Source organism: Lagopus muta, chromosome 14, assembly GCF_023343835.1.
Source record: "Lagopus muta isolate bLagMut1 chromosome 14, bLagMut1 primary, whole genome shotgun sequence".
Lineage (NCBI taxonomy): Eukaryota > Metazoa > Chordata > Aves > Galliformes > Phasianidae > Lagopus > Lagopus muta.
The window spans coordinates 4,460,492-4,485,314 of record NC_064446.1 but is presented as its reverse complement, the minus strand read 5'-3'; the positions used below and the strand labels follow the sequence as shown (position 1 = coordinate 4,485,314).

At 46.6% G+C, this 24,823-nt stretch overlaps 1 protein-coding gene across 19 annotated transcripts in view; it reads right to left on the bottom strand.

The window, feature by feature from the left end:
* LOC125700277 (rho GTPase-activating protein 7-like) overlaps nucleotides 1-24,823 on the bottom strand; it is a 66,324-nt gene that overhangs the window by 34,286 nt on the left and 7,215 nt on the right. For 8 of the 19 annotated variants that reach the window (XR_007379834.1, XR_007379840.1, XR_007379839.1 and 5 more), the window contains exons 2-11: nucleotides 11,914-11,985; nucleotides 11,418-11,499; nucleotides 10,784-10,847; nucleotides 8,942-10,254; nucleotides 8,108-8,278; nucleotides 7,597-7,753; nucleotides 7,192-7,390; nucleotides 6,542-6,761; nucleotides 5,129-5,243; nucleotides 4,656-4,875 (exon numbers count right to left, since the gene is read on the bottom strand). Coding sequence is in view for 6 of the 19 variants with exons in the window: in XM_048960715.1 (XP_048816672.1) it covers nucleotides 3,070-3,207; nucleotides 5,129-5,243; nucleotides 6,542-6,761; nucleotides 7,192-7,390; nucleotides 7,597-7,753; nucleotides 8,108-8,278; nucleotides 8,942-10,254; nucleotides 10,784-10,847; nucleotides 11,418-11,499; nucleotides 11,914-11,985 (2,531 nt within the window). In the remaining 13 variants the exon portion in view is untranslated. Of the gene's footprint in view, nucleotides 1-3,069; nucleotides 3,208-4,075; nucleotides 4,439-4,655; nucleotides 4,876-5,128; nucleotides 5,244-6,541; nucleotides 6,762-7,191; nucleotides 7,391-7,596; nucleotides 7,754-8,107; nucleotides 8,279-8,941; nucleotides 10,255-10,783; nucleotides 10,848-11,417; nucleotides 11,500-11,913; nucleotides 11,986-24,823 lie in introns of those variants that run through there. The other 11 variants (XM_048960720.1, XM_048960716.1, XM_048960718.1 and 8 more) reach the window with 5 other exon arrangements.

Sequence of the window (24,823 nt, the reverse complement as noted above, 5' to 3'; positions counted from 1 at the left end):
GCAGGACGAGCAGGGGCCTGCAGAGTCAGTGCCTGCAGAGCCAGTGCCTGCAGAGCCGGAGCTCATTCCACCGGAGCACAACTTCCCTGCCGAGGTCTGGGCTGCGTTTTTTGGTCAACATCGGGAAGACCTCGCTCCCCTGCTCTTCTGGCTGCAGGAGGTGATCCGGGTAATGTCCGGCGACAACTGGTGGGAGGTGCAAGCGGGACTGTGGACCACGGTGAACTTACTGTGCGAGCACGGGCTCGACCAGGCGGCCTTGGTACGGGAGCTGCAGGTGATCACCCACGGCGACATCGTGCCCTTTGTGCAGCAGGTCATCAGCATCGCCGCAGCCCTGTATGGCCCCCTGATCCGCCGCCAGCTGGACCAGCAGGACGGCCGTGCTGCACGAGGGCGGGAGGACGGCCCTGCAGCCAGCCCCAACGTCAGCACCTCCCATCAGCATCCTCCTGCCTCAGGCACCGAGGAGCTGCTCGGCGGCTCCACTGGGGGACCTGGGCTCCCCGGCACCGCCACCACAGAAGAGGAGCCGCAGGAAGAGCCAGGGCAGGCAGCAGCTGCGGGCCCTTCCATCCCGAGCAGAGACCGCTCGTGTGGGGGGCCCCGGCGCGCCACGAAGAGGAAGGCCCGCAGCAGCCCCCAGGATTCCCCCCCACCCCGCAAGAGGCGGCCCCGACGACGGCGCTAGGCCTCGTCCCACTGCCATCAAAGCACGCCTCCAGGGGGCTGGGAGGCCAACATCTGCCTCCCAGCCTGCTGTTTGGAGACAAAATAAAGACACTTTCAGAAAAAAAATGTCTTGGTGTTATTGACAAGGCTGTTGGCTGCTTTCTCCCTCTTCTGGTCCCATGGCGGGGTGTAGAATCACTGCTTTATTTCCACCACCACACACTGGCACTCACAACTTGCAGCTACTTCCTCGGGTCCTGTTTGTTGCCTGGGAGAAGAGGCCAAACCCCTGCTCACCACAGCCTCCCCTCAGGAGGTTGTGCAATGCAATGAGGTTTCCCCTGAGCCTCCTCTTCTCCAGACTGAACAATCCCAGCTCCCTCAGCCGCTCCTCGTAAGACTTGTGCTCCAGACCCCTCACCAGTTTCATTGCCCTTCTCTGGACACACTCCAGGGCCTCAACATCTTTCCTGTAGTGAGGGGCCCAAAACTGAACACAGTACTCCAGGTGCAGCCTCACCCACGCTGAGCACAGAGGGACGATCACCTCCCTGCTCCTGCTGGCCCCACTGTTTCTAATGCACGCCAGGATGCCATTGGCCATCTTGGCCAGCTGTGCACACTATCAGCTCATGTTCAGCTGAGCATCAACCATCACCCCCCAGGTACCTTTCTTCTTCACAACCATCCAGCCCCTCGTCCCCAAGCCTATAGCACCGCATGAGGTTGTTGTGCCTGAAGTGCAGGACCCGATGCTTGAATGGGATGGTGGAACCTCATCCCATTCATCTCAGCCCCGTGATCCAGCTTATCTAAATCCTTCTGAAAGGCCTCTCTACCCTCAGGCAGATCGATGCCGCCTCCCAGCTTGGTGTCATCTGCAAACTTACTGAGGGTGCACTCAGTGCCCCCACCCAGGTCATCAATAAAGACATTAAACAAGATGGGCTCCAGTGCCGAGCCCTGGGGGACACCACTTGACACGGGTCGCCAGCTGGACTTCACTCCATTCACCACGACCCGCTGGGCACTGCCCTCAGCCAGTTCCTTACCCAAAGGACCTGTCCAGTCCACACACCAGGCAGCCCGTTTCCCCAGAAGAAGCCTGTGACAAACCGTGTCAAAGGCTTTGCTGAAGCCCAGGTAGACTGCATCAACAGCCCTTCCCTCATCTACCAGGCTGGTCAGCCAGTCATAGAAGGAGATGAGGTTGGTCAGGCACAGCCTGCCTTTCACTAACCCTGGCTGGGCCTGATCCCCCAGACACAGCGCACCTGCCGTGCGATCTCACCTGAGATGGTTTGCTCCATTACTTTCCCTGGTACCAAGGTCAGGCTCACAGGCATATAGTTCCCCAGATCCTCCTTACAGCCCTTCTTGAAGATGGGAGTCACATCAGCAAGCCTCCAATCCTCTGGGCCCTCTCCAGTTAGCCAGTGCTGATAGATGGCCGAGAGCAGCTCGGCAATCACCCCCGCCAGCTCCCTCCGCACCCAAGGGTGCAGCCCATCCGGTCCCATGGACTTGGGACAGTCCAGATGGAGGAGAAGCTCTCTGTCTCCACCTGAACTGCCGGGGGCATATTCTGAGTAGCATCCCAGACTGCCAGATCAGGGCGTAAAATGTCCAGAGGATAACTGGTCTGGCTATTAAAGGCAGATGTAAAGAAGGCATTGAGGACATCAGCCTCCTCTTTGTCTTCCGTGGCCACATTCCCTGCTGCATCAAGTATAGGATGAAAATTATCCTTGGTTCTTCTTTTGCCTTTGATATACTTACAAAAGGATTTTTTATTGTCTTTTACGGCAGTGGCCAATGTGAGTTCAAGTTGGGCTTTTGCCTTCCTAACCTCCTCCCTGCATACCTTAGCTACTCCCTTGTAATCTCCCCAAGTAGCCTGTCCCTTCTGCCAGAGGACGTAGACACTCCTATTCTCCCTGAGTCTCAACAGTAATTCCCGGCTTATCCACACCAGTCGTCTTCCCCTACAGCTCACCTTACGGCGCTCAGGGGACAGCCTGTTCTTGTGCCTTAAGATTTCCATCTTGAGGAGCGTCCAAGGCTTCCTGGACCCCTTTACCCTTGAGAAGCGACTCCCAAGGGACCCGTGCTACAAGCACCCTGAACAGATCAAAGCCCACCCTTTGAAAGTTCAAGAAAGTAGTTTTGCTGGTCACTCTTTTGACGTCTCCAAGAACGGAGAATTCTACAATTCTGTGGTCACTCTGCCCAAGATGGTCCCCAACCTTCACTTCTCCCACCAGTTCTTCTCTGTCAGCAAAGACCAAGTCCAGCAGGGCACCGCGCCTGGTAGGCTCTCCGACCAGCTGCATAACCACACAGTCTAGAAACCTCCTGGACTGCTTCCTCTGTGCTGTGTTATGTTTCCAACATATATCAGGGAAGCTGAAGTCTCCCATGAGAACAAGCGCTGGCGATCGTATCCAGGTCCAGAGGCAGACAACAGATGATGTGGGCACAGCTAAGAGCATTTCTGGTCACAGGAACCGAATCCCCATGGCTGTACTCTTTATCCTGAAGTTTGAGAAATCAGAAATACAAGGGATCTGCAAGGTGCGTCCCATGTTTGATGGTGTCTTTCACAGCCCTCACCTAAGTGCGGGGTTGGTGCTCAGGGTGCTCACTGCATAGAAGGTGTTAGTGAACTGATAGGGCTGCACACTCGTAGCTGCAGAAGAGGTCAAACTCTTCTCTGGTTCAATCATCTGTGGATGGGGAAGGAAAAGGCAGTGAGCAAGAGACTGTGTGGGATCAGAGGTGCTGTGCAAGGCTCACATGGCATCACTGCATTACCCCTGCTAGGGCACCCTGACTCCAACCCCTCTCTGAGAAACCTTTAAGCAGCAGGGGGCTGTGAATCAATACTCAGCAGGACAGTGGAGAACACTGAGGCATACCACCTGCAAGGACATCCCACATTCTTATTGCTGTACCTTGCAAGGGCCCTGTATTAGCACCCAGACAAGCAGTGCCTCCTGCCTTCAAAGCCCAGCTGCTAAGTAGTATGCATGCAGCCACACTCTACTGCTGCACAAGCCTAGGGCAGATCTACTAGCAGAGTCCTCACAGCTGGTAAAATGGGAACTCCATGCTGCTTTCCCTGTTACTGCACCTTCCAATAAACCCAAAGCTAAAGGAGACCACAGGTGCATGAGATTAAACATAAGCCAGCAAAGGTGCATGAGGACTCGGGGGACTTTGAACACTGCTGGCAGCAGGGATAGGCATTTCCCCTCTGCCATCCTCTGGAAGGACTGTGACACTGGGTTTACCTGCTTGCTGATACATCTGTTTGTATCACCTCCTACAGCTGCCCCCATCCTATGGCACAACCACCCCGCCTCAGAAGGCAGAGCTGGGCACCATAGCCATCCCACAGTACCTGAGCAGTGCCTAGCAGCTGAGCACAAGTTCCAGCACCGGCTGCTTTTTGATGTCAAGGCCAAGCCAGGTAGGTTCTGGTCTAGAGACAGCAGCCAGGGTCAGGCGTGGTCCAGTGATGAAGGCTTGAGTCTGGCTGAGCAGGTCCACATCCAGGTAGAGCTCCACAAGGGCCACTCCTCATGGTCACCATCAGGAAGGGGAGCAACCCTGTCTCAGCTGTCCTCAAGTGCCAGCACCAGGTCCCTCCCCCAGAAGGGCAGAGGATGTTGTCACAGCCCCTTGCTGTGCACCACTCATAGCAGGATGGTGCAGGATGGCTGCTGGCCCAAGAGTAGCTCTGGGGCAGGCAGCAATGCTGGGGCTGAGAGCCATGAGGGAGTTTAGAACACCGCACCCCTGCAGTGGGCTTCAGGGCTCACTGGGGAAGGGTGAGGGAGGCAGCTACATACTGCTAAGAGCCATGTGCAAGAAAGAAGAGCAGAGCTGAATAATGGGATGCACCAAGGGCTCCCTGGGATAAGGGGGCTGCGAATCAGTTGTGATAAGGCTGCAGGAGAAGCCACCCTGTCCCCCAGTACCTGAGAGAGTGGCAGACAACAGTGGAAAACAGGGTCAGCCCCAAGTGCAGATCATCAGGCACATCCGTGGTGAGGAGTGCTAAGTGAGCCAGGAGGTGGGGCAGCAGCCAACAGAGCAGGCTCAGAATCGGTGATAGTAGACAGCGTGAGTCCCAGTCCAGTAAGTGCTAGCAAAGTCCATAATAACAAGGTAGGGCCGAGGTCAAGCTGGGAAATCAGTCTGTGGGAAGATCCAAATGCAAATTAATGGGGGGGAGATGAGGGGCTGTGGGCCAGACACAGGCATGGCTGTCACTACAACCACGGTTCCAGCACAGACTGTCATCCCTTGCCAGCTCCCTCAAGATGGGAGGGTCAGGCCTGGCACCAGTGGGAATGGGGCAGCCCTCAACTGCACAAACACCAAGCTGGCCCCAAGCCCAAGGCAGCAAACCCTTGCCAATGCTTTTGCAGTGCGACATCCAGCACCTTACCTGGAAGAGCCTGTTGCATTCTGTTATCATGTGGGCCAAGCCCTGCGTGGCTGCCAGGTTGTCGCTCAGCTCCTTCTGGTCCGGCTTCCCCAGGCTGCATTTCCTCTGGCTTGATCTGTGAATGGGAAAGGAAAAGATAGTGAGCAAGAAACTGTGTGGGATCAGAAGTGCCGTGCAAGGCTTACATAGCATCACTGCATCACCCCTGCTGGGCCACCCTGACTGCAACCAAGGCGGGGCCAGCTGCTCAGGAGAGACAGGGCACAGCACTTTGCTTCCCAGATCACATCACACATGGCCACAGAGAGCCATAACCCAACTGCTCTTTCTGCAGCCTTCAGCTGCTGTGCTCGTCTGAGACCCTGCAACATCCGCAAGGACTACATGGTCCACATTTCAAAAAACAGACCCCTCTTTATTTCATACTCACTATATGACAGAATTAATCCTAGTTTCTGCCACTTCTTATCTATGTGCATTCCTGCCAAATGGCTCCAAAATCCATTGGGAGATCAAGTCCTCAGCCACACACCTCAAAGGCAGCCTTGCCTGCCCCGTGCTTTGAAGTCTGAACCCTGCTCTGCAGCATTAATGCCTGGTTACAGCACTGCTGAGGGTTCAAAGGAACCCCCTTCTGCACAGTGACAGCAAAGGGAAAGCTCAGACTCTCCTTCTGATCCTGGTATTTCAGAGGATTGTTGAATTGAAGCCAGGAAGTGCTCACAGGCACCTGCAGCTGGGAGGAGTAGCTGCCCTGTGCTCCTGCCTCACTGAGAGCAGCCCCAATTTTTAAGTCACCTATGGGGTGACAAGTGGCTGTGCTGCTGGGCACTGTGCTACCCTTAAAGCCTCCGTGCCCTGAGACATGTCTGTCCACACCCAGGGGCACAGAGCACAGCAAACAGCTGTGCCTCAGGAGCATAGATAAGGCTGAATGCTCTCTGAGATTCCATTTGCCTGCTTTGGCCCAAGGGCACCTTCCTCTCCGCACGTAGGAGCAGGAGATGTTATGCAACCCAGATAGCATAACTTCTACTTAAGGAGATAAACGCGCAGGATCCCCGTGGCTCTGTTTGGCAGAAACAATCCCTTATCGCCCAGAGGAACGAGTGACAGCAGCTGCTGCAGGCTGCCAGGGATCTGCAGGTCCTGCACACCCCACGGTAACACAGGCAGCAGAACAGGAGGTGCCCCAGAGTGCCAGGGATGTGCTGCCTTGCTCACACACTCACCAGCAGTGGGACAGGAGGGGCACATTGCCTGTGCTGAGCCTGAACTGAGGGCAGCTCCCACATCTGCACCAAACCCCAACTAGCCCCCCTAGAAGCACTTGGTCTGTGACAGCTACACAAAGCATCGGTCTAGCAAAGAAAAATGCTGCTGCAAGCAGCAATGCTCAACAGGATGAAATACCGAGTGGAGGAGGAGGAACTGTCCCGTCTGAGGGTGTTGAGGTGAAACAGCGATGGGGCGAGACAGACAGCAATGTTGGTTGGGGTCATTTGGTTTTCCTCAACACACGCGACCACATCTCGTAGGAAGAAGAGGAGAATTTTCAAGGCTTCCCGGTTCTCCTTAGGCAGGAGGAGAATGGCAGCCTGGACAGCCTGCAGTTGCTGGTCCTTCGGCACATCTGGAAACAGAAAACAATGGAAATCACACATGATTGCAGGGCAGCATCCAAAGGCATGCCAAGCAGGGCACTGAGAACATAGGTTCATGCATTGCCCTTTCATTCCAGCTCACAGCATAAAGGCTGCTACTGCCATCACAGCACATGTACAGCTTTTGCCCACCACGTGGCAATACACATTCCACAATGCTGGTGCACTGTTTGTAGTTTTTCTTCAATGTCGTGCCAGTGGGCTTAGAGAGCTGGCTCTAGTTGCAGCCCAAATAACAGCACTGAAGTTGTCTTTTCAGTCAGGCCCTGACTCATCTGACTGTGTGACACTAAGGTAACATCATAGCACCAGTCCCAGTCTGTCCAGCTTTATACAGTCAAATGCTAAAGAAGCACAAGATTCTCAAGGAATTGGAAAGCCAAAGCTTTTGTTACCTACATTGGTAGATGTGGAGGAAGGATTCACAGAGCCTGCTGGTAAATATGGGCTCAGGAAGGTCTCGGAAATACTGCTTCACCATATCTGCCACATCAAAAGCTGACTGCCCTTCGTAGCACACACTGTTCGACCTGGTTTCATTCATTTCTCTTAAGGACAGGATCCTGGATCTAACACCAGATTTGCGGAACAGGCCAACCTACAAGGGAAAAGGAAAAAGTTAAAGACAAAGTCATCAGGACTCAAACCTCAACACAAAATCATTGCTCCCTCCCTTTCCTTTCGATAGTTAAAACCCTACGGTAGCAGGACTTAACACCAACATATTCTGGTACCAGTGGAAGCAGCATGGCTAATCCCCCCAGGCATACCATGACTGCTTAGTGGTATGTCCTCAGGCCATACCTGGTCAAGGAAGTGGCTTCTTAAATAATCCAGTGCCTGCAGGATGCCGATAGGCAGCGGGTGGTTTGTTCGCTGAACGTTCAGCAGCAAGGGGACCCCAAAGACATTTTTGTCCTTGTAGTCAGAGGTGTTTATTTTTTTTGATTTTGGTATAGTCCTGAAAACAAAAACCAGCACACGTAACTTAACAGCTGTCCAGCACAGCTCTGCCCAGTCCGCACTCGCCTCCGGTCCTGTAGTCTCTGCCAAGCACCTCTGTCACAGCCCCAAACATGGGAAGATTCAGAGAGAAAATACAAAGCGCTCTGAAACCAGGGACCAGTGAGAAACAGAAGTTTTGTCTACAGCAGATGAAATGCTGGAGCCACCGCAATAAGCGCAAAACAGCCCTGATTTAGCAGGATGAAATTCTTCACTGTGGACGATGTCACCTAGTCAGACAAGGAAATTCACCTGCTTGTTTTAAATCCTGTCTTTCCAACAGTATTTGCTTTAACAACAGACTACTTACCAGTTCCAGCCCTGCTTACTGGAAGGGGAGTATCTGTCCATGACAGCAGTGAGTTTCAGCAGTGCCAGCTTCTGTGCCCGGGCCAGCTGGGTGGCCGATGGACTGTCAGCCTGTGTGGAAAAGCCTTCCACGATCCTGCTGTCTTCCACAGACCCACATTGCTTCCTGTGCCTACAGGATAAGTGTTGGTCATGCCAAAGGACAATTTCCCATTGTCCCTCTTAGCTTTCTGCTTGCTTCTGTGAAACCCCCAATACTCAACACAACCCGTGCCTCCCAAACAACCTGTGGTTAATCACTTACAAACAAAGTGCTACTCTCTACGGCTGTACCAAAGATTTCAGTAAGAAGCACAGCAAGCCAGCCGTAAGTCTGACTCCAAATATCTAAGTACTGATTGAGTCATAAAATCATTAAGGTTGGAAAAGACCTCTAAAAGCATCTTGTCTAAGCACCAGCCCATCCCTACCGTGCTCACGTGTCACTCAGTGCCACATCTCCACAGCTCTTGAACAACTCCAGGACAATGAGCCCGCAACCTCCCTGGGCAGCTGTGTCACTGCATTACCACTCTTCCTGAGAATAACTGCTTCCAACTACCCAACCTGAGATCATGAGAGCCCTGCTTCCAACAAGATCAGAGCAGACGTAAGTAGACTTCATGCTGCCTACAGCCCAGAAGTGCTTGGCACCACCAGTGCAGACTCTAATTCCCAGAATAGCCTCCCTTAATTATATTTTGTTCTGGAATAACAATTACGTTTTCAGTGGAAAGAATCAACAGGGAAAGCTTCTAGAAGGGTGTTTTACTAGAGAAACCCAAGGATGACTGACCTGTTGGTCTTTGTAGGGTCTGTTATGAACACCAGGTCTGTAGAGCTGAGCTCCTTGCCCAGCTCACAGCTGTCCTCTCCCTCAGAGGACAGCACAGCTGCTCTCTTAACTTCTGAGTGCTCTGTGTCAAGAGAGATTTCTTTAGGTGAGGACGGATACAGAGACGTTGAGTCACTGGGTAAGTCCAAATACCCATCATCTGAGAACTTCTCTGTCCACTGATCAACCAGCTTTCTGAGACCCTTGACATCTTCTATAACACTGTTCAGTTCTGAAAAAACGTCATCATCTCCAACTTCTGCTGCTTCCAGCTTATCAAATTCAACATTAGGCATGTTGTCATACACACTCAGCCTGTTATCTGCGCGTGAGATTGGGCTGCTGGGGGCTTTGGAGTCCTTGGTCTTGCTTCTGCTCCAGCTCCCTCCACAGCCAGTTCTCCAGCTGACAGGAGAGTCATCTCCTGGAGACACAGGACTTTTCATGAGGGCTTTGGGGAAAGTGCCAGGTTTGTGGCCGTGTGGTACTTGAAACATCTGGTTTGTTTGCAACTCTACTTCATTGTTTAGGTTTCCCTGAGATGCATCACTCCACAGCAGGCATTTGCCCAAGTCCTCAGCACACCTCCCCTTTCTTTCACAGCAGCTTTCTGGTTTTTTAAGAGGACGGGCAGTGCTCACCGTTCTGTTTTCAAACTTATTGTTTCTTATGCAGCTAGGAGGAGAACAGGAAGAATTGTTCTTTGTTCGGATGCCAGGGAGGTCAGCGATATTTACACAGTTAAGCATCTTCATCTTCTCCTCATTAAGTCCTTCCAGAAGGAAAGGTTCACTTATGATGGGTTTGGCCTTTGACTGACCACTCCTTAAGTTGCTGCTCCTTAAATGCAACTTCTCCATTTTCTTTAGAAGGCTCTTCCTCTTTTTGTACAGTGACTTATCCCAAAGCTTCTTCTCATTGGTGGCATTTAAACTGGGGGGAAGTGAGCAATTAAAGGCAGATTCCAGTGAAGCAACTTTACTGGAAGAACTCCGGCTGGCTTCCATGTCTTCAAAAGACTTTGGGGAGCTAACGGCATCACTGTCACCGCTGCTAGTGCTATGAATTGATGACGTATCGTGTTTGTCACCATGGTCCAAAAGGACTCTGTTTTCATTACCAGTGCTCTTCAGCATTGGGCTGCCTGGGAGGGATGCACCAGCACCTTCTGTAGAACCTTCTAGGCTCTCAAGGCGAAACCACTTCTGGCTGCACCGCTCATACGCCCATTTATTACTTATTGCACAAGGTTCATCATCATCGGAGTCGTCGCTCTTGGAAGAAAAGTACATTTCAAGGGCAGTTTTGAAAACATTACATTATTAAAAAAATGTAAACAAAACTGCCTACCTCTAAAACCTACATACGGAAATGTAAACATTCAGTTAGCAAAGGTCTACCCTGAGGTCTGCTCTGTTAGTTGAAAAACATGGTGACAAACCACAGCCCAGCATGCTGACAAGCCCGCTAAGTTTACCATAGGAAAAGATGGCAGATTTGATCTCAGGATAAAAAATTCAGTTTTGCAGCAAATCCGGAGGATTTGGCCAAGTATTTTTACCCAAAGACAAACAAATCAAACACTTCATGCTTCAGTGACCAAAACTTCCAGGTAGAAAGTCTCCTCTTGGAGACCTCAGCCACACCAACCATTTGCACCAGGTACCGTGTTCGCTATGTTGCCCGCACACCAAGTGAGTGCCTGGCAACAAGCAATCCTTCATACACCTTTGAAAAAAGTATTTTAATATAACAGTTAATCACCTTCTTACTGAGAACATTAACCACATTTCACAAACATACCTGGTTCCTCTGACAGTTTATTTCCACTTCCATCAATGCACACTTATTCAACGTGTTCAGCCGTCTAGGGTAGAAGAAAAAGAGTTGAATTTAATCTTTTTTTTTTTTCCCCTCAAAAAACAACATGCTCCAAACTAGTAGCAAACTTCTAAACTGAGTCAGCATTATTGGTGCCAACAACTGGTGCACAGCCACATGTTCTCCATACGTTTTGGCCCAACCAGTGCCCACTAACTTTGACAACACTAACCTGTGACATTCACAGGTCCAGTTCTGCCATCTCAAAACTAAAGAGGACTGTACTTAATCAGATGCACTTGTTTTAAAAAAAATCTTATAATGAGCTTTAAGGATTCACTGTGAAAAACTGATTCAAGATTTTGAAAATGAAAGAACACTGTGCTGACTTCTTAAAAGAACATAAAAAAAAAAAAATGAGGCTGTGAAACTAAATCCTTGGAAAGAGTTATTATCCAACATTTTAATTAGAGCCTGCAGAGTCAGTTATGACGCAGTACAGTCACAGCATAAGTGACACTGTCATACTCTGACATAAATCAAGCCAGGAACAGCTGAGTGACAAACACCTTGTGGAACCTGCAGGTGTTGAAGATGATCCAGGAGTAACATTTACCTGAACAGTGATTCGATTGCATCTCCATCTAAAAATTCATGGTCTTTCCTCACAGTCCTTATGTCAATAGGAAACTGCATATCTGCAAATAAAGAAGTTGGAGCTGAAATTTGAATGGCAGGGAGTTTTGCCACAGGTTTAGCACAGGCTAAATACATCAAAGTCTATTTCGACAATTTTTCTGCGTGTCCAAAGAATAATGCTCCAAAGAAGAGACCAAGAAAATTATAAGCAACAGAACATCACAGAAGCAGAAGTCACACTCTAACCTCAACCAGAAAAGCTCTGGTCCAGTGCAGAATTCTCCTGAGGCCACTCCAGCCTCAATAAGGTGTCACTCCTGCAAGAACATGCACCGTGCTGCACGCTTTCTATAGGTTTGCATGAAGATACTGCAGAATTTGGAGGTGCTCCATCAGAAGTGCCAGATTCTGAAAGAATATTCATATTAGCAGTTCCGTTTAAGCTCCGTATCAGCTGCTCTTTGGGATCATACCTTCAAACAGCTGGGCATACTGGGGAAAGCCGGCAGCCCGCAGCCAGGCACAGGCTTCTCTGGCTTCAAGTTCTGCAACGAGAACATGACATCGCTCACTTACAGGGCTCACGAGTAATGCTTTTACAGAATACACAAGCTAGTTTCTTTCATCCAGAGGATTCCCAAAGGGCCTTGTATACGAACGTGTCATCAGTATACTACTAAGAGAAAAAACTCACTGCATCCAGCGCATTTACACGCACATATCTCTGTAGCGGTGGTTCTGACATAGGATAGACATCAAACATGAGAGTTCAGTTGTAAGCATGTACTCGAGATGCACCAGGGCCCTCATACAGCAAAGACCATTTGTGTGCTCTGAGCTGATAAGACACAGACAAACCCTATAAATAGGCCTTAAATCCTATCACAACATTAATAACGTGGACTCTGCCTGAGCATTCCCAGAACAAGAGTTCTCAGGAGTACCTGTTGCTAGGGCCCATCAATATTTATTTCCTTGCCAACTTCCCACTCGACTTGGCAGTCACTTCAGCATAACAGATGTCAAGAATTAACAGCTCACTTTCTGACAATCCATAGAAACCTATGGCCAATGCTTTACCATTCCCACAGGAGCAAGAGCAGAATGTAACTTCACAGAAACACTCAACAGATGCCTCAAAAACATAAACATGTTTACATGAGGGCATGCCAGAAAGCTCTAACTCGGCAAAGACTGGCAGCTCTTGGGTCTGTTGATGGAGAGGAATCCCATGCTTGCACACTTTTTAACATCCTCATATACTATGGCACTTGTCAGAACAGACATGGACCAAAAGGCAAAGGCTCCTTTCAAATGAATGTTACAAAAGCACATTTAAAAGGCAGAACCAAGTCTGACGTATTCCTCAATGGCCTATATATGCTATGCTAACATTTATTATTGTACCCAACACTGTAATTTATCACAATCTTTACCAAAATGCCGCACTTACTGAATACCAAGGCAGGGGACCGACAAAGCACAACCATTATACTCACAGAGAAAACCACAACAGAGAGCAAACCTGCTGACAGGAGCCAGGAGAAGGACCAGTATAACAGCACAACAATCTGAGGTTTGCACATGGGTCAGACCACGGAAATAAAGCTCAGCGGTCTCACGCTCAGCCCTGCTTGCTACTCCCCAACACTCTAGATGGATGACACTTTTTAGAGCAAACCAAAACCCAAGCTGTGATGAGAAGAAGAGGTAAACAAATATTTTGTGGCTAGCAATGACACCAGCTATGAGTAGGACAGAAAAAACAATGATATTTTCACACCTAGAGGTGGCCTCTTCCATAGAAAGAAGGGGCAGTGGTGGACACACACAGGGCAAGGCATGGGGCCAGGCTGCCCAGCCCACCCAGCCCTGTAGGAATCCTTGCCATGAATGTGCTCTTCTTTACACTGGGGTCTGACTTGCTCTCTTATCTTTGAACTAATTTTCCAGGGTATTTATAAAAGTTGTGGTAGGTACAATACTTCCACATTGAGACAATCAAAGAATTCTTAGAGTTAAAAGTCCCCTAGTCCAGCTCCCTGCAATGAACAGGGATACCTACACTGGGTCAGGCTGCTTAGAACCCCATCCAGCCTGACCTGGAATGCCTCCAAGAACAGTCCATCACGCCTCTGAGCAGCCTCTACCAGTGCCTCACCACCCTTACTGTGAACAACCTCTGTATACCCAATTTAAATCTCCCTCTTCTCATCTGAAATCATTTCCCCTCGTCCCATCACGATGCAGTCTTCCATTTTTGAGTGGTGGTCAGGTCTTACTTCAGAGACATTTCAATCTCCCCCAAACCCATACCAAGGAGAGGTTTCTTGCTGCTGACAGCACCTTGACGTCAGTTACCCCAGCACCCCACTTTCCAGCTTTTTTGCAGTTCTTTGTTTGTGAGAAATAACAGATTTTCTCAACAAGGCAAGTTCTCAAGGCACTTCTGCTTCTCCCTGTGCCATGCAAATACAGGTAGAGCAGGTAAGACGACTGATTCTGCCTTTATTATTATTATTACTACATATTACCCTAGTCTGGAAGGCAACTGGAAAAAAGTCCAAAGAATTCTGCTCTTCCCCAATTTCTGATTACATGGGAAGACTTTTTCCACACAGTGTTAATCCTGCTACAGCAGTAACAGACAAGACAAGGCCCAGGCACCCCTCCTTGAAACCTGTTTTATCGGAGATGAAAGCAGACTGCTCCCCAGCCCAGCCAGTGCGGCTGCCTCCCTTCCCCAGCAGTCCCAAACCATTGCCCTGCTCAGCTTCCTCAACAGCCAGCAGTCCTCCATACAGGGTAACATAGCAAAGACTAATTGCACTTTATTAACCCACCAGAGAAAAAGCAAAAGCATCCTTGCTTGGAATTTTGCCAGGGTAATTTAGGCTCTACACAGACAATAAATATGTACATCTGGAAATGTAAACAGTGAGATATCTGCCCTTTGTTTCCTACTTTACTGTCATGCTGTTGTTTTGGAATCACAGCCAACTCCTCAGTTATCACAGCTGAGAAGTGCAATCTATCCCCAGACTTTGCGGTGAGTTTAATTGCATCTTTATCCAGCTCCTTGCCATTAGCTTCCCAAGCTGATTACTGGGGCTCCCAAGCCACCATTAAGATCTTTGCTCGGATCCTTGTCATTAGCCTCCTTTGGCAGTCACTGGGACCCAGATAAGTCTAAAGGCATTTTCTTTGCAGATCACATTAACTAGCTTGCCAGCGTTCGCTGATCTCTTAATTCCTTCTACATGTTAGAGGAAGTACTGTTTGCTCCATGTGATTTTCAAAGGACTCGGCAAAATTAGGTGTCCAACTCCCATTGACTTTAGAGGATTTCTAAAATCACACTTGAGCAGTATTCTCCAAGCAGATTGGAGATAAAATTCCCTGCAGTCCCAGACCCAGTGCTTCTCCATGCTTTGCTCCTGCACACTGTCCAACAGCAGCAGGTACAGCATTCTGCATGGCTGGTGTTTTACAGGGACTGAGATAAATTCCATGTGAAATACTTAGGAGGAGCTGTAGCTTGGGTAATTGCTTGCTTCCAGTGCAGCCAACATCAATAAACCTGTATTACAGAAGTAGTGTGAAAAAAGCATCTTGCCCATGCTGTGGCATAACACTAAGTTTTCCTTAGTTCTGATTTTTAAGCTGAGACACATAAAATGATGAATTTCTAATAGAAGGGCACAACCAGCCTTTCCAGCCTGAACAGCATTTGTGCAGGGATAGTGAAACAAGGCAAAGAGCTCTGTGTAGGCTGGTCTCAGAAAAACTAGAACATTTAATGTTACTTCCCTGGAAGTTAACTTCAATCACTACTAATTTGATAGCTTCTGGACTGTTAGGCATTACAGTTAGATAGGACAGACATAAGGTAGAATGCTGCAGTAATCCACAGTGACCAAAAGATGATTCAAACACTATGAGCCACTCTAGTGTCTATAAAACTCTGTAGGACAATGTGCGATGTTAAGGCTCTTGTATTCCAGAACACTAAAATAATATATATAGCAGGGAAAAAAAAAGAAAAAAAAAAAAAAAAAAAAGGAGATGGAATGAATGCAATACATAAGCAAGAATTTTCTATTTAAAACAAGAATTCTTCCTGGGCCTGGGCCCCAAAGAAATGCAGTAGTCTCTAGAAGGCAGTCACAAGCTCCCTCTGCACAGACACATTTGATTGCAACTGAAATCCACTCTTTCCTGATGGTAACAAATACAGAAACATTATATGACAACTAAAGGAGGAACGACTGTAAGTAGAGATGCTCACGGAAATGGAAAAATCTTTTGCAATAAGAAATGCCCTAGAGTAGGCTGAGGAATCTGAAGCTGGACAAGAAACCCCACATTTTGTTTCTGAGCTGCTGACAAAGTAATGGAACAAAGTAATTTCCACCTATTTTCTTTTTCTGCCAGCCAAATAAATAGGTGTGTATAGGCAAAATATCATGAAGACACTCAGGTCTCCAAGGTTCTCTTGACTATTTCATTGCTCATAGGGAAAGAAAATCAGAGCCATTTTGTCAAGTTCGCACCTTCCACTACCAAGGAGATGAGAGTATAAAGCCCAGAGGGGGGCTCAACACATGTGCAAAATAACAATAGCATGTGACAATAAATGCATAAGGATTTGGGGCCTGGTGCCACAGTCAGCACCAGTGAACAGGTTACGTTTTCCTATGTGGATACATATACACATACACTTAAAGGCATGACCTCATTTCAACAAACACCAACCTTCACAAGTTAAAACGTGCTTTTTGAAGATTCCTTTGGCATAGGGAACATTAAGAGACCAAGCTCTTGTCTTTGCAACACAAAGATCCTGGATCTTTCTTTTACTTCCCAAAGGGAAAGATGCTTGCATATCTTAACAACAGGAGCCATAAAGAACCTAAAAGATTTCTTCACAAGGGTATAGAACTGCCTTAATACTGAAGTTTTTGGCATGAAGGCTGCTGCCTCCAGATGCTCTCACATGGCCAGCTTTGACTCTGGCCAAGATGTCAAACACCACAATTGAGAGCGTAACAAAACAGCTATGCAAGAAGCAATAAACTCCAACTTGGCTGTAGGTTCCACCTCAGTGCCAGCACTAGGAAAGTGAAAACACAGCAAGAGGGTTGCAAAATGGCATGCATCTTGAAGTCTGTTTCCCATGAAAAGGAGTGGATGAAAACAACTGGTATAGCTACAAGTTGCAAAATCCTTTCTTCCAGTGAGTAGTGCCTAGCTGCACAGAACATCTCAGTGAAGATGGAAACGCACTGATACTACTGCAGTTGCATTCACCTGATGAGTGTGGTGTCCTGAGTCTGAGAAGGTGTGTACAACCTGGCTGAGTGTTTCAGGCATCTCTTTCCCCAAGATGAACTTTCACCTCAAAATTGAGTGCTTCCATTTTGGAAGTATACATACAGATAGAGAGTTTCACTTTTGCTTTCCTAATAAAAAGAGCTCATGATTTGTCTTTTTCAGATGGTCATAGAAAAGCTGCATGATTTGGGTTAGACTGATGGGCAGGAAATACATAATACAATGCAGAACACACAGGTAATACATTAAGACAACAGTTAAAAGATGGATATTTGAGGCAGTGGGGAAGAACTGTCAGTTCCACAAAAGAAAATTAACAAACATGATGACTTAATTTTATCTGATCACTTCCTATATTAATAAGTCTAACTAAACCAAAAGCTCCCAACCCAAGAAAATCTATTGATTGAAAAAGTATTTTCCCCACGGACAAAGGCTGGGGGGTCACTATCTATGACATCATCTGGTCACTCTGAGCGACCTCCTTTTCCATCTGAGCAAGTGTCAGAGTTAACCAGACACCCAAATATTGGTGTTTTGGAATTGGTTTTTACCAATTATTACCACTAGTGGGGTTTTGCATGGGAGCAATGGGAGGAACGTGGTGCAAAGAACTTGTAATCCTGTTACAGGAGAGCTGGGTACAGTGGTTCTCCTTAATAAGAAGCACTGGAGTAGAGAAACTTCAGTTATAAGTAATTGATGAAACTAATTATTAATCTAGTAAAAGCTGAATGAAATCCTGATAGAATGCAGACTAAAGAGGTTTAGCAAATGCTTGAGTTCTCTACAGCAGTTTGGTTTGGCCACATTCACACCCTTACTTTGTTATTTGCAAGCATTTGAGAGCCCACAGTTTTGCTCAGATTAATAACCTGTGGCCAGCAGCTCCTCCTTGTAGCTAGGAAATTTGCTGGTCTCTATGAACAGCTAATGTTTGTTCATTAGTGACTGATCAGCCTGCATTCCCACCATAGGCTGAAACTTTTTCCAGTGGTATTTGATGTTTGTTTGCCATTCTATTCCAAGAATGTGTCAACAAGAAAGAAAGAAAAAAAGTACTGCTTAATCCCAGCCAAATCTGTCATTGCAGACCAGAAACTGATTTTATGATATAATTCATGCTATTTGCTGTTTTCCTGGATCAAGCTCATCATCAGACACATCCTTGACGTCTTTGAGAACTTTCTAGAAAACAGCATTTTTTCTAATACATATCTATATTTATATACACACACATATATATACACACGTGCATATATATATACACATATTCTCTGGGGTGTCAGAGAAGCAGAGATGCATTTCAGCTTTCCAGTTTGGAAACTGGAATGTGAAGAGGACATTAAAAGAGAACACAAATAAAGCAACTGATGCACACAAAAAATGAAGAGAAAAAAGAAAAAAAAAAAAGACCACAATCAGAACGTGAAAGGCGAACTGTGGAATGGCAGTAAGAACTTGCCAATCCATTTTCCAAATGTACAAAGCAGACAGAGGATCTCCAGTTGCAGCCACCATATGGACTGTGACAAGAGTCAAGAAGTGGCTCAAGAATCTCATCGTGTTAAGATAACTTTCTTTGGAGTGATTCTGTAGAAGTGGAAAAGCATTGCTACGATGGCACTGGCGCCCTAATCACACACCTCCTTCCTGCAACAGGTCTGGAGATGGCTTCAAATCAACATAAAGGTAACATAAAGCTACATTCAAATGCGGTGGTAGGCTCTGTAACACACTAATGTATCTCAGCCATGCCTTGTGACCAGTTTTAATCCCTTCGTGCCAAACTAAGTGCTTACTCAAACAAGAGTACAGAGTCCACTGCAGCTTTTCAAACATTCTAAACATCTAACATTTTAGCACAGCACTCCCAGCACTCCATCGGCTTTGCTCTCTGTTCTGTGGATCCAACATGTCCCTCGTCAGAGTTTAAGCTCTGCACATAACTCGTGCTGACCTCTCTCTCTTCCCCAGAGCGCTCGTCTCACCCAGCTGTCAGGCATTACAAGACTGCTTATTTAAACACAGTGCATCAAATAACTCACAACTTTTTAAACATTTCTATCAGCATTACATGGTTAGAGGACATCCAGAAATGTCAAAACTCCTTGAGCTGGGTTGGCCCAAAATGGGCGCAGCACCGAAGCAGTTTATGAAGTAGCTGCAGCTCGTATCAGCTTAAAGCCCTTGGCAAGCATCCTAGCTCTCAGCCTGTCTCACATGGGATTTGCAACATAGAGCACTAAATGTTTGAAGAGCAACTGCCTGAGACACCAAACCTTCATTGTGGTTTAGTCGTGATTTTCATTTTAGGAGATAACAAAGAACCTGAAGCCAGTACTGAAGCCACAGCTTTGGTTCTGGGATGGCTGGCAAGGCCCTTTCCCAGCTCCTCTCCCAGCAGGGCTGGCAGTACCTGTTCTGGCTGACAAAGCATTGCCAGATCCAGGCATAGATCTGGTGACCACCTGAGCCTCAGTGCTATCTCACATGGCATTGTGGAGACAAGACAAGACATTGGATTTTAAATCTCATATAAGTACATTAAAGATACGTGGCTGCATCCTCCATAACACCTGCAGTTATCACAAGGTGCCCACACCAACTGACAGGTATGAAAATGCATCCACTGTCCAGATTCCACCACAAATCAACATGAGCCTGTAAGGCTTGAAGACTTCAAAGCCTTTCATCTTGGTTATTAAACTACTTTGTCTTTATAGACCTTCCAAACTCAAAAGAACATTATTTCACATTCCAGATTTAAGGATGATGCTCAGAGAAGAAATATTGATACTAAAACTAGCAAACAACTAAAACCCATTAACAAAAGCATTTCAGATCAAAAGATCATGTTTTGCCTTAGCTGCCTTCAGATTTCATTGCTACTCAGTCCTTCCTTAAGACTGAATTAGAGCTCGGTGCCTGCCTAATCATGACAGGAGGTTAAGGTCTTATTTGTGCCCAGGCACGACACAATTCTTGAACCAAATAATTTTTCCTTAGATGGGTTGGCGGTGTATTCTGTTTCAAGACGTGAAGTTGGCAGATCACAACAGTATGTGTTGTGCTGGGAGACTGCTGACAGAAAGTAAGAAGTGGGCTTCAATTCTTCAGTGTATTTTTAAGCAATGAGACAGATACAGCTGGTTAAGTTGGTATCATAGAAAATATACGTGTCATTTCTTCTGGTTACCAAATACACACCAAATTTACTTGAGGCATTACAAATGTCAGAGGCTGGTACAGAGTAAAATTTGGAAGGCTCCTCATCTACCTAGTCAAGGAAGCAAGTTTACATTCCATATGTAAAAGTCTTTAGAAAGATCAAGAAAAACACACATTATCCTGACAATACCAGGATGTTAGCATGTGCACATTCTCACTTTGTCCAAAATACTAACTTAGTATGCTTTGAACAACACAAATCTTTCTCAGCCTGTTCTGCAAAGAAGGTACCATCCCTATGTCTACCACCACTGGTAGCAAAGTAAAAGGAATCAGGCCTTCTGATTCCAGTCAAATTCTAACACATACAAACTAAACATCAAAGCAGGAACCTGGTTTCAGCCAAACGATGCATCATTCTCCATAGGCGCAAACCCACCTAGAACAAACTGATGGACAAGCACGTGCTGCAGTTCATCTGTTGCCAAAAGTTTACTGTCATCTACCTTTGCCCAGAAAACACTGTGACATAGTTCAGTAACAGCAGCATTTGTCATGTTTTCCCATGTTCAAGAGTGCTGGGTTCCAGCTGGCCCCCAGGCATGCTGTGAAACCCCTTCTGTGACACAGTCCTTATCTCTGGAGTGAGGGAGCACCCAGGCTGGTAGGAGCTGGTGAGTTGGTTTACATCAATATCGGTTACTCAACTTCACTGCAAATCTTGCTGTTCTTATAAAGGAGACGCTTTTCCTATGCTAGGAATACTAGGAATTCAAGTATTCCTATGCTCCTTCTTTCCTCCTCCCAGAAATACCTTTCGTCGTCTTTAAAGAAGAATGAACAGTAAAAAGGGGAAAAAAAAATGGGCACTGCTCCCTTCCAGCACCAAGCCAGCATAAGCAGTGACAGCACCCACACTAAATATTTTACCATTAATAGCTCCAATATAAAGCTTTCTGGATGATCTATGGAAGCCCTGCAATCAGAAGTCTTACAAGCTTTGCTCAGCCACATTTCCAATTGATGGCTTTCTGATGAGAGGGGAGTTGCCCTCACTTCTATCATCATACTTAGAAATCCATTTAAGTCTCTTTGAAGTTACTTGAATGATCACTTCTGAAAGGGTATAAAAAATGCTGCTAAGCCATATTTGTTATTTCTGTGAAGTCTAGAAAGTGTAAATGCTTAAATCATCGACCAAGCACATAGCATTCATATTCAGCATACTTTTTAAAAGCATACTTAGCATAACGCTGAGAAAGATCACTCTGCCGACGGAAGTCAAGTGCCCGGATTAATTTAGAGGAGTGTATTTCACAATCCATCATTCCAGAACAGGAGAACAAGGACCTGCTCAGTTAAATTAAATGGCAAGTTACTCAGGAACATATCAAAGGAAATCCATCTCTGCACTGTGTCTCGTTCAGACATGAAATTCAGGGCTGACATGACTAAGAGCCAAGCAGGCTAGCTGGATTTAACAAGAGACTGTTATTTATTTACTTGCACTCTCACACAACATGCAAAGTGACAATTTATCTGCATCGTGACACAAGGGAGCAGCTTCAGGCCAGCACCCTTCAAGGACTCTTTGAAAGAGAACAAGTGTAGAAAAAAACAGCCTGGGAACAGTGGGCTGGAAGCAAAACCAGCTTTACAGATACCACCAAAGCCTAAGATTCTCACGGGGTATTTTTAACTTTTTTTTTTTTTGTATCTTTAAATAACTTCTGTATGTTCCATTTTTCCACCAGCTCTTCTCCTCAGTTCTCCCTTCACATTTTGGACTTTTTTTTATCCCTGCACTCGCACAGATATATTTAACCCAACCTTCTCATTACAGGAAAAACAGTAGTTTGAAACAGGATGTCCCAGTGAAATGCAAGTTCCTTTAAAACCATTCACTCTTTAAAAGTAAATCGCAGTATTACCCTCATACTTCAATATCTGACAACATTCCAAGGGAAAAAAAAAGGCAAATTTCACCATGGAAATGTATGCTTACAGGCCAGTCAACTTCTGGGAGGCTGTACCTCTCAGCTGGGAAGTCAGGCTGAGTCAGTCATCCCACAGCCTTGCAAACATCAACAGACAGCCACCAGCTGTGACCTGAAGCACAGCAGTCAGCAAACATTCCAAGCTGATGTCAACTTTGATAGCAATAGCTTTTTCCTCCTTATCCAACTTGATGGATTTGGGCATATCTCATAAACCTCATACACAAACCAGCACACTGTGAAAAGCACTGGAGTACTGGAGGAGGCATTGATCTGGAGAGCTGTGCTAACTGAGAAGGCAAAGTGAGAGAGCAGAGGTTGCTGCTGGCCACAGCTGATCACAAAAGCTCCTTGCACAGCTCACCCTCCAGGGCCAACCTGCTGCAGTACATCAGCTTCTTGCAAATCAGCACGGGGTATCACTTCCATCATCTCAGTGTGATTAATATCTCTATTGCAAATGGTATCTTCTGCCAAAATACCAACCATTTGTTTTTATACGTTTGGCAAAACACTTTTTCCTTTTATGGGCTTGGCCAAAATCAGCCCAATTTTTCAGGTTGATTGGGCATTTGGCAGTAATGCACCTAAATGGCTTTCTAGTGCTGTATGATAACTGAGCATTGCCACAAGAAGATTTATGGCACAGAGCCCCAGGTAAGGATGCTCCATTTTCCTGCAGACTGATTAGCACTGTCTATTTCAGTGATTTAAGTGTTTTCTCAAAGAAGGCATTCCAAGAGCTGAAATGGATACATATTGTCAGCTTCTGGCAGTTTAAGTGCAAACAGCTGCCCTGAAAGCTCTGCACCCTACCACAAAGAGATGAGCCTCCCTGAAAGCGAGTCAATCAAAGGAGATAAATCCTTGTGTCAGCTCCAATTATTGAGATACTCCAGTTAACTCAGGGAATCATACACATTAGACTGGCTTTAAATGCCCACGTGGCTGGGACTATCCCATTGCTCCTGGGAGGCAATTTCACTGTCTGACAAATCAAGAGGCTTTTCTCAGCTAGTTAATTCCAATTAAGTTTCTCCTCTCCATTTCATCCTACTATCCATTATCCTCAGTCAGCTACCCTCAGCAATTCCTCCCCTGCCATGCTGCTTGTGTTAAGAGTCCTGGAAATAGTGACATTATTACAAGTACCTGGTGATGAGACCCACGAGACCTCCTAGCACTACAGCCTCAGAGCAGACAGCTAAGGCCATTTAATCAAGCCATAAGCTTTAATTTAGGCATATAGCTAATCTCCTCTTTGTTATTCCTTACGTGCTGTCTTTTTTCTTCTGAGAAGCTTTGTTTCTTCTGATTATCCTAACCGCAGATACCCAAGTGTGAGGTGTGATGGTGCAGCCTTAGAAAACAGCTGCTGCAGAATCAGCTCCTGCTATCCACCTAGAAGTGTACAAGCACCAATGTCCTGAAACACTGTGAGCAGAGGTAACAGTACAGAAAATTAAGTTTTGGGGTTTTTTTTTTTTTTTTTTTTTTTTTTTTGCCATACTACTTTATATCAAATGCATTACATTAAATAATTCCTTTCCAATAATTCCTCTGATAATTACTTGGAATAGACGGACTTTGTGGCACATTCTAAGGTCAGCATCAGACCACCTCAAAGAAGAACAATTGTAAAGGCCAGTAGAATCAACTATATTTTCAGTTGATAATACTCTGAAACAAAGATTATTTTTTGTAAAGTTCCATTTTCCCCTTGGGTTTGTTTTCTAATGATAAAATTATATGCATCAAAGCTGAACTGCACTCCTGAAACCATTTATAACCTGGCTGCACACTGGCACATCTTATGTTCTTGAGATGGGATGGACACACTGCTTCCCAGCTCCCCTTCCTGTACCCACACTGCCACCTTTCTCACACTCTCAGGAAAAGAAATGTAATGAAAATAACATGTAAACATATTCCTCCAGCACAGGAAGTTCAAAGGTTTTTCCAAGTTTATTTCAAGAACCAAGAGGAATTCAGCTATTTTTCCCCCCCCCCCCTCTCCTGAACACAGCAGTGAGCATCACAGGGCTGCATACTCTTTAGAGAAAACAAAACCCCTCTCCAAAGAGCAGCAGGAGAGAGCACAGACACACTGGCCTCAAGGAGCAGTCCCTACCTGTGGGCCCTGACGGATGAGTCCACAGGTTCAGGAAGAGCTGGCTGTTGTCAATGCAGGCACTCAACAACCTCTGGCTGACCACTGTGACTGGGAGAAGTGCCTCACAAGGGCAAGAGGACCCAGAAAACTAAAGGCCAGTCAGCCTCAAATTGGAGAGGGAAGGTGATGAACCAGCTAATCCTGGAAACCATTTTCAGACATATAAGCAATGGGAAAATCATCACAAGTGTCTACTTCGAATCTAGCTTGGAATCACCAAGAAGTCATGCTTGACCAACTTGGTAAAGTTTCAATGATGGACCAACCATATCCAGTTCTGTGGACTCCCCAGCGGGGGCATGGAACTACTGGAAATGCTTCAGCAAAAGGTTGCTAAGACGATGAAGGGACTGCAACGTTTCCCATGTGAGAAAAAGCTAAGGGAACTGAGACTGTCCAGCCCAGGGAAAGCTCAGGGGCATCTCATCAACACACACAAATACCTAGAAGGGAGAGTGCAAAGAAGAAAGAGACAGACTCAGTGCCCAATGACAAGACAAAATGTAATAGGCAAAAACTGAAACAGAGGAGGCTCTGTCTGACCATCAGGAAGAACTTCTGTGCTCAGCAGACAATGGAGAACTGGCATAGTTGCCCAGAAAGCTTCTGGACTCTCCTCCTTTGAAGAGCTTCAGAAGCTGCCTGGACGTGGTCCTGTGCATCTGCTCTGGGCGGCACTACTGGAGAGGGGCTGGGCCAGAGGACACA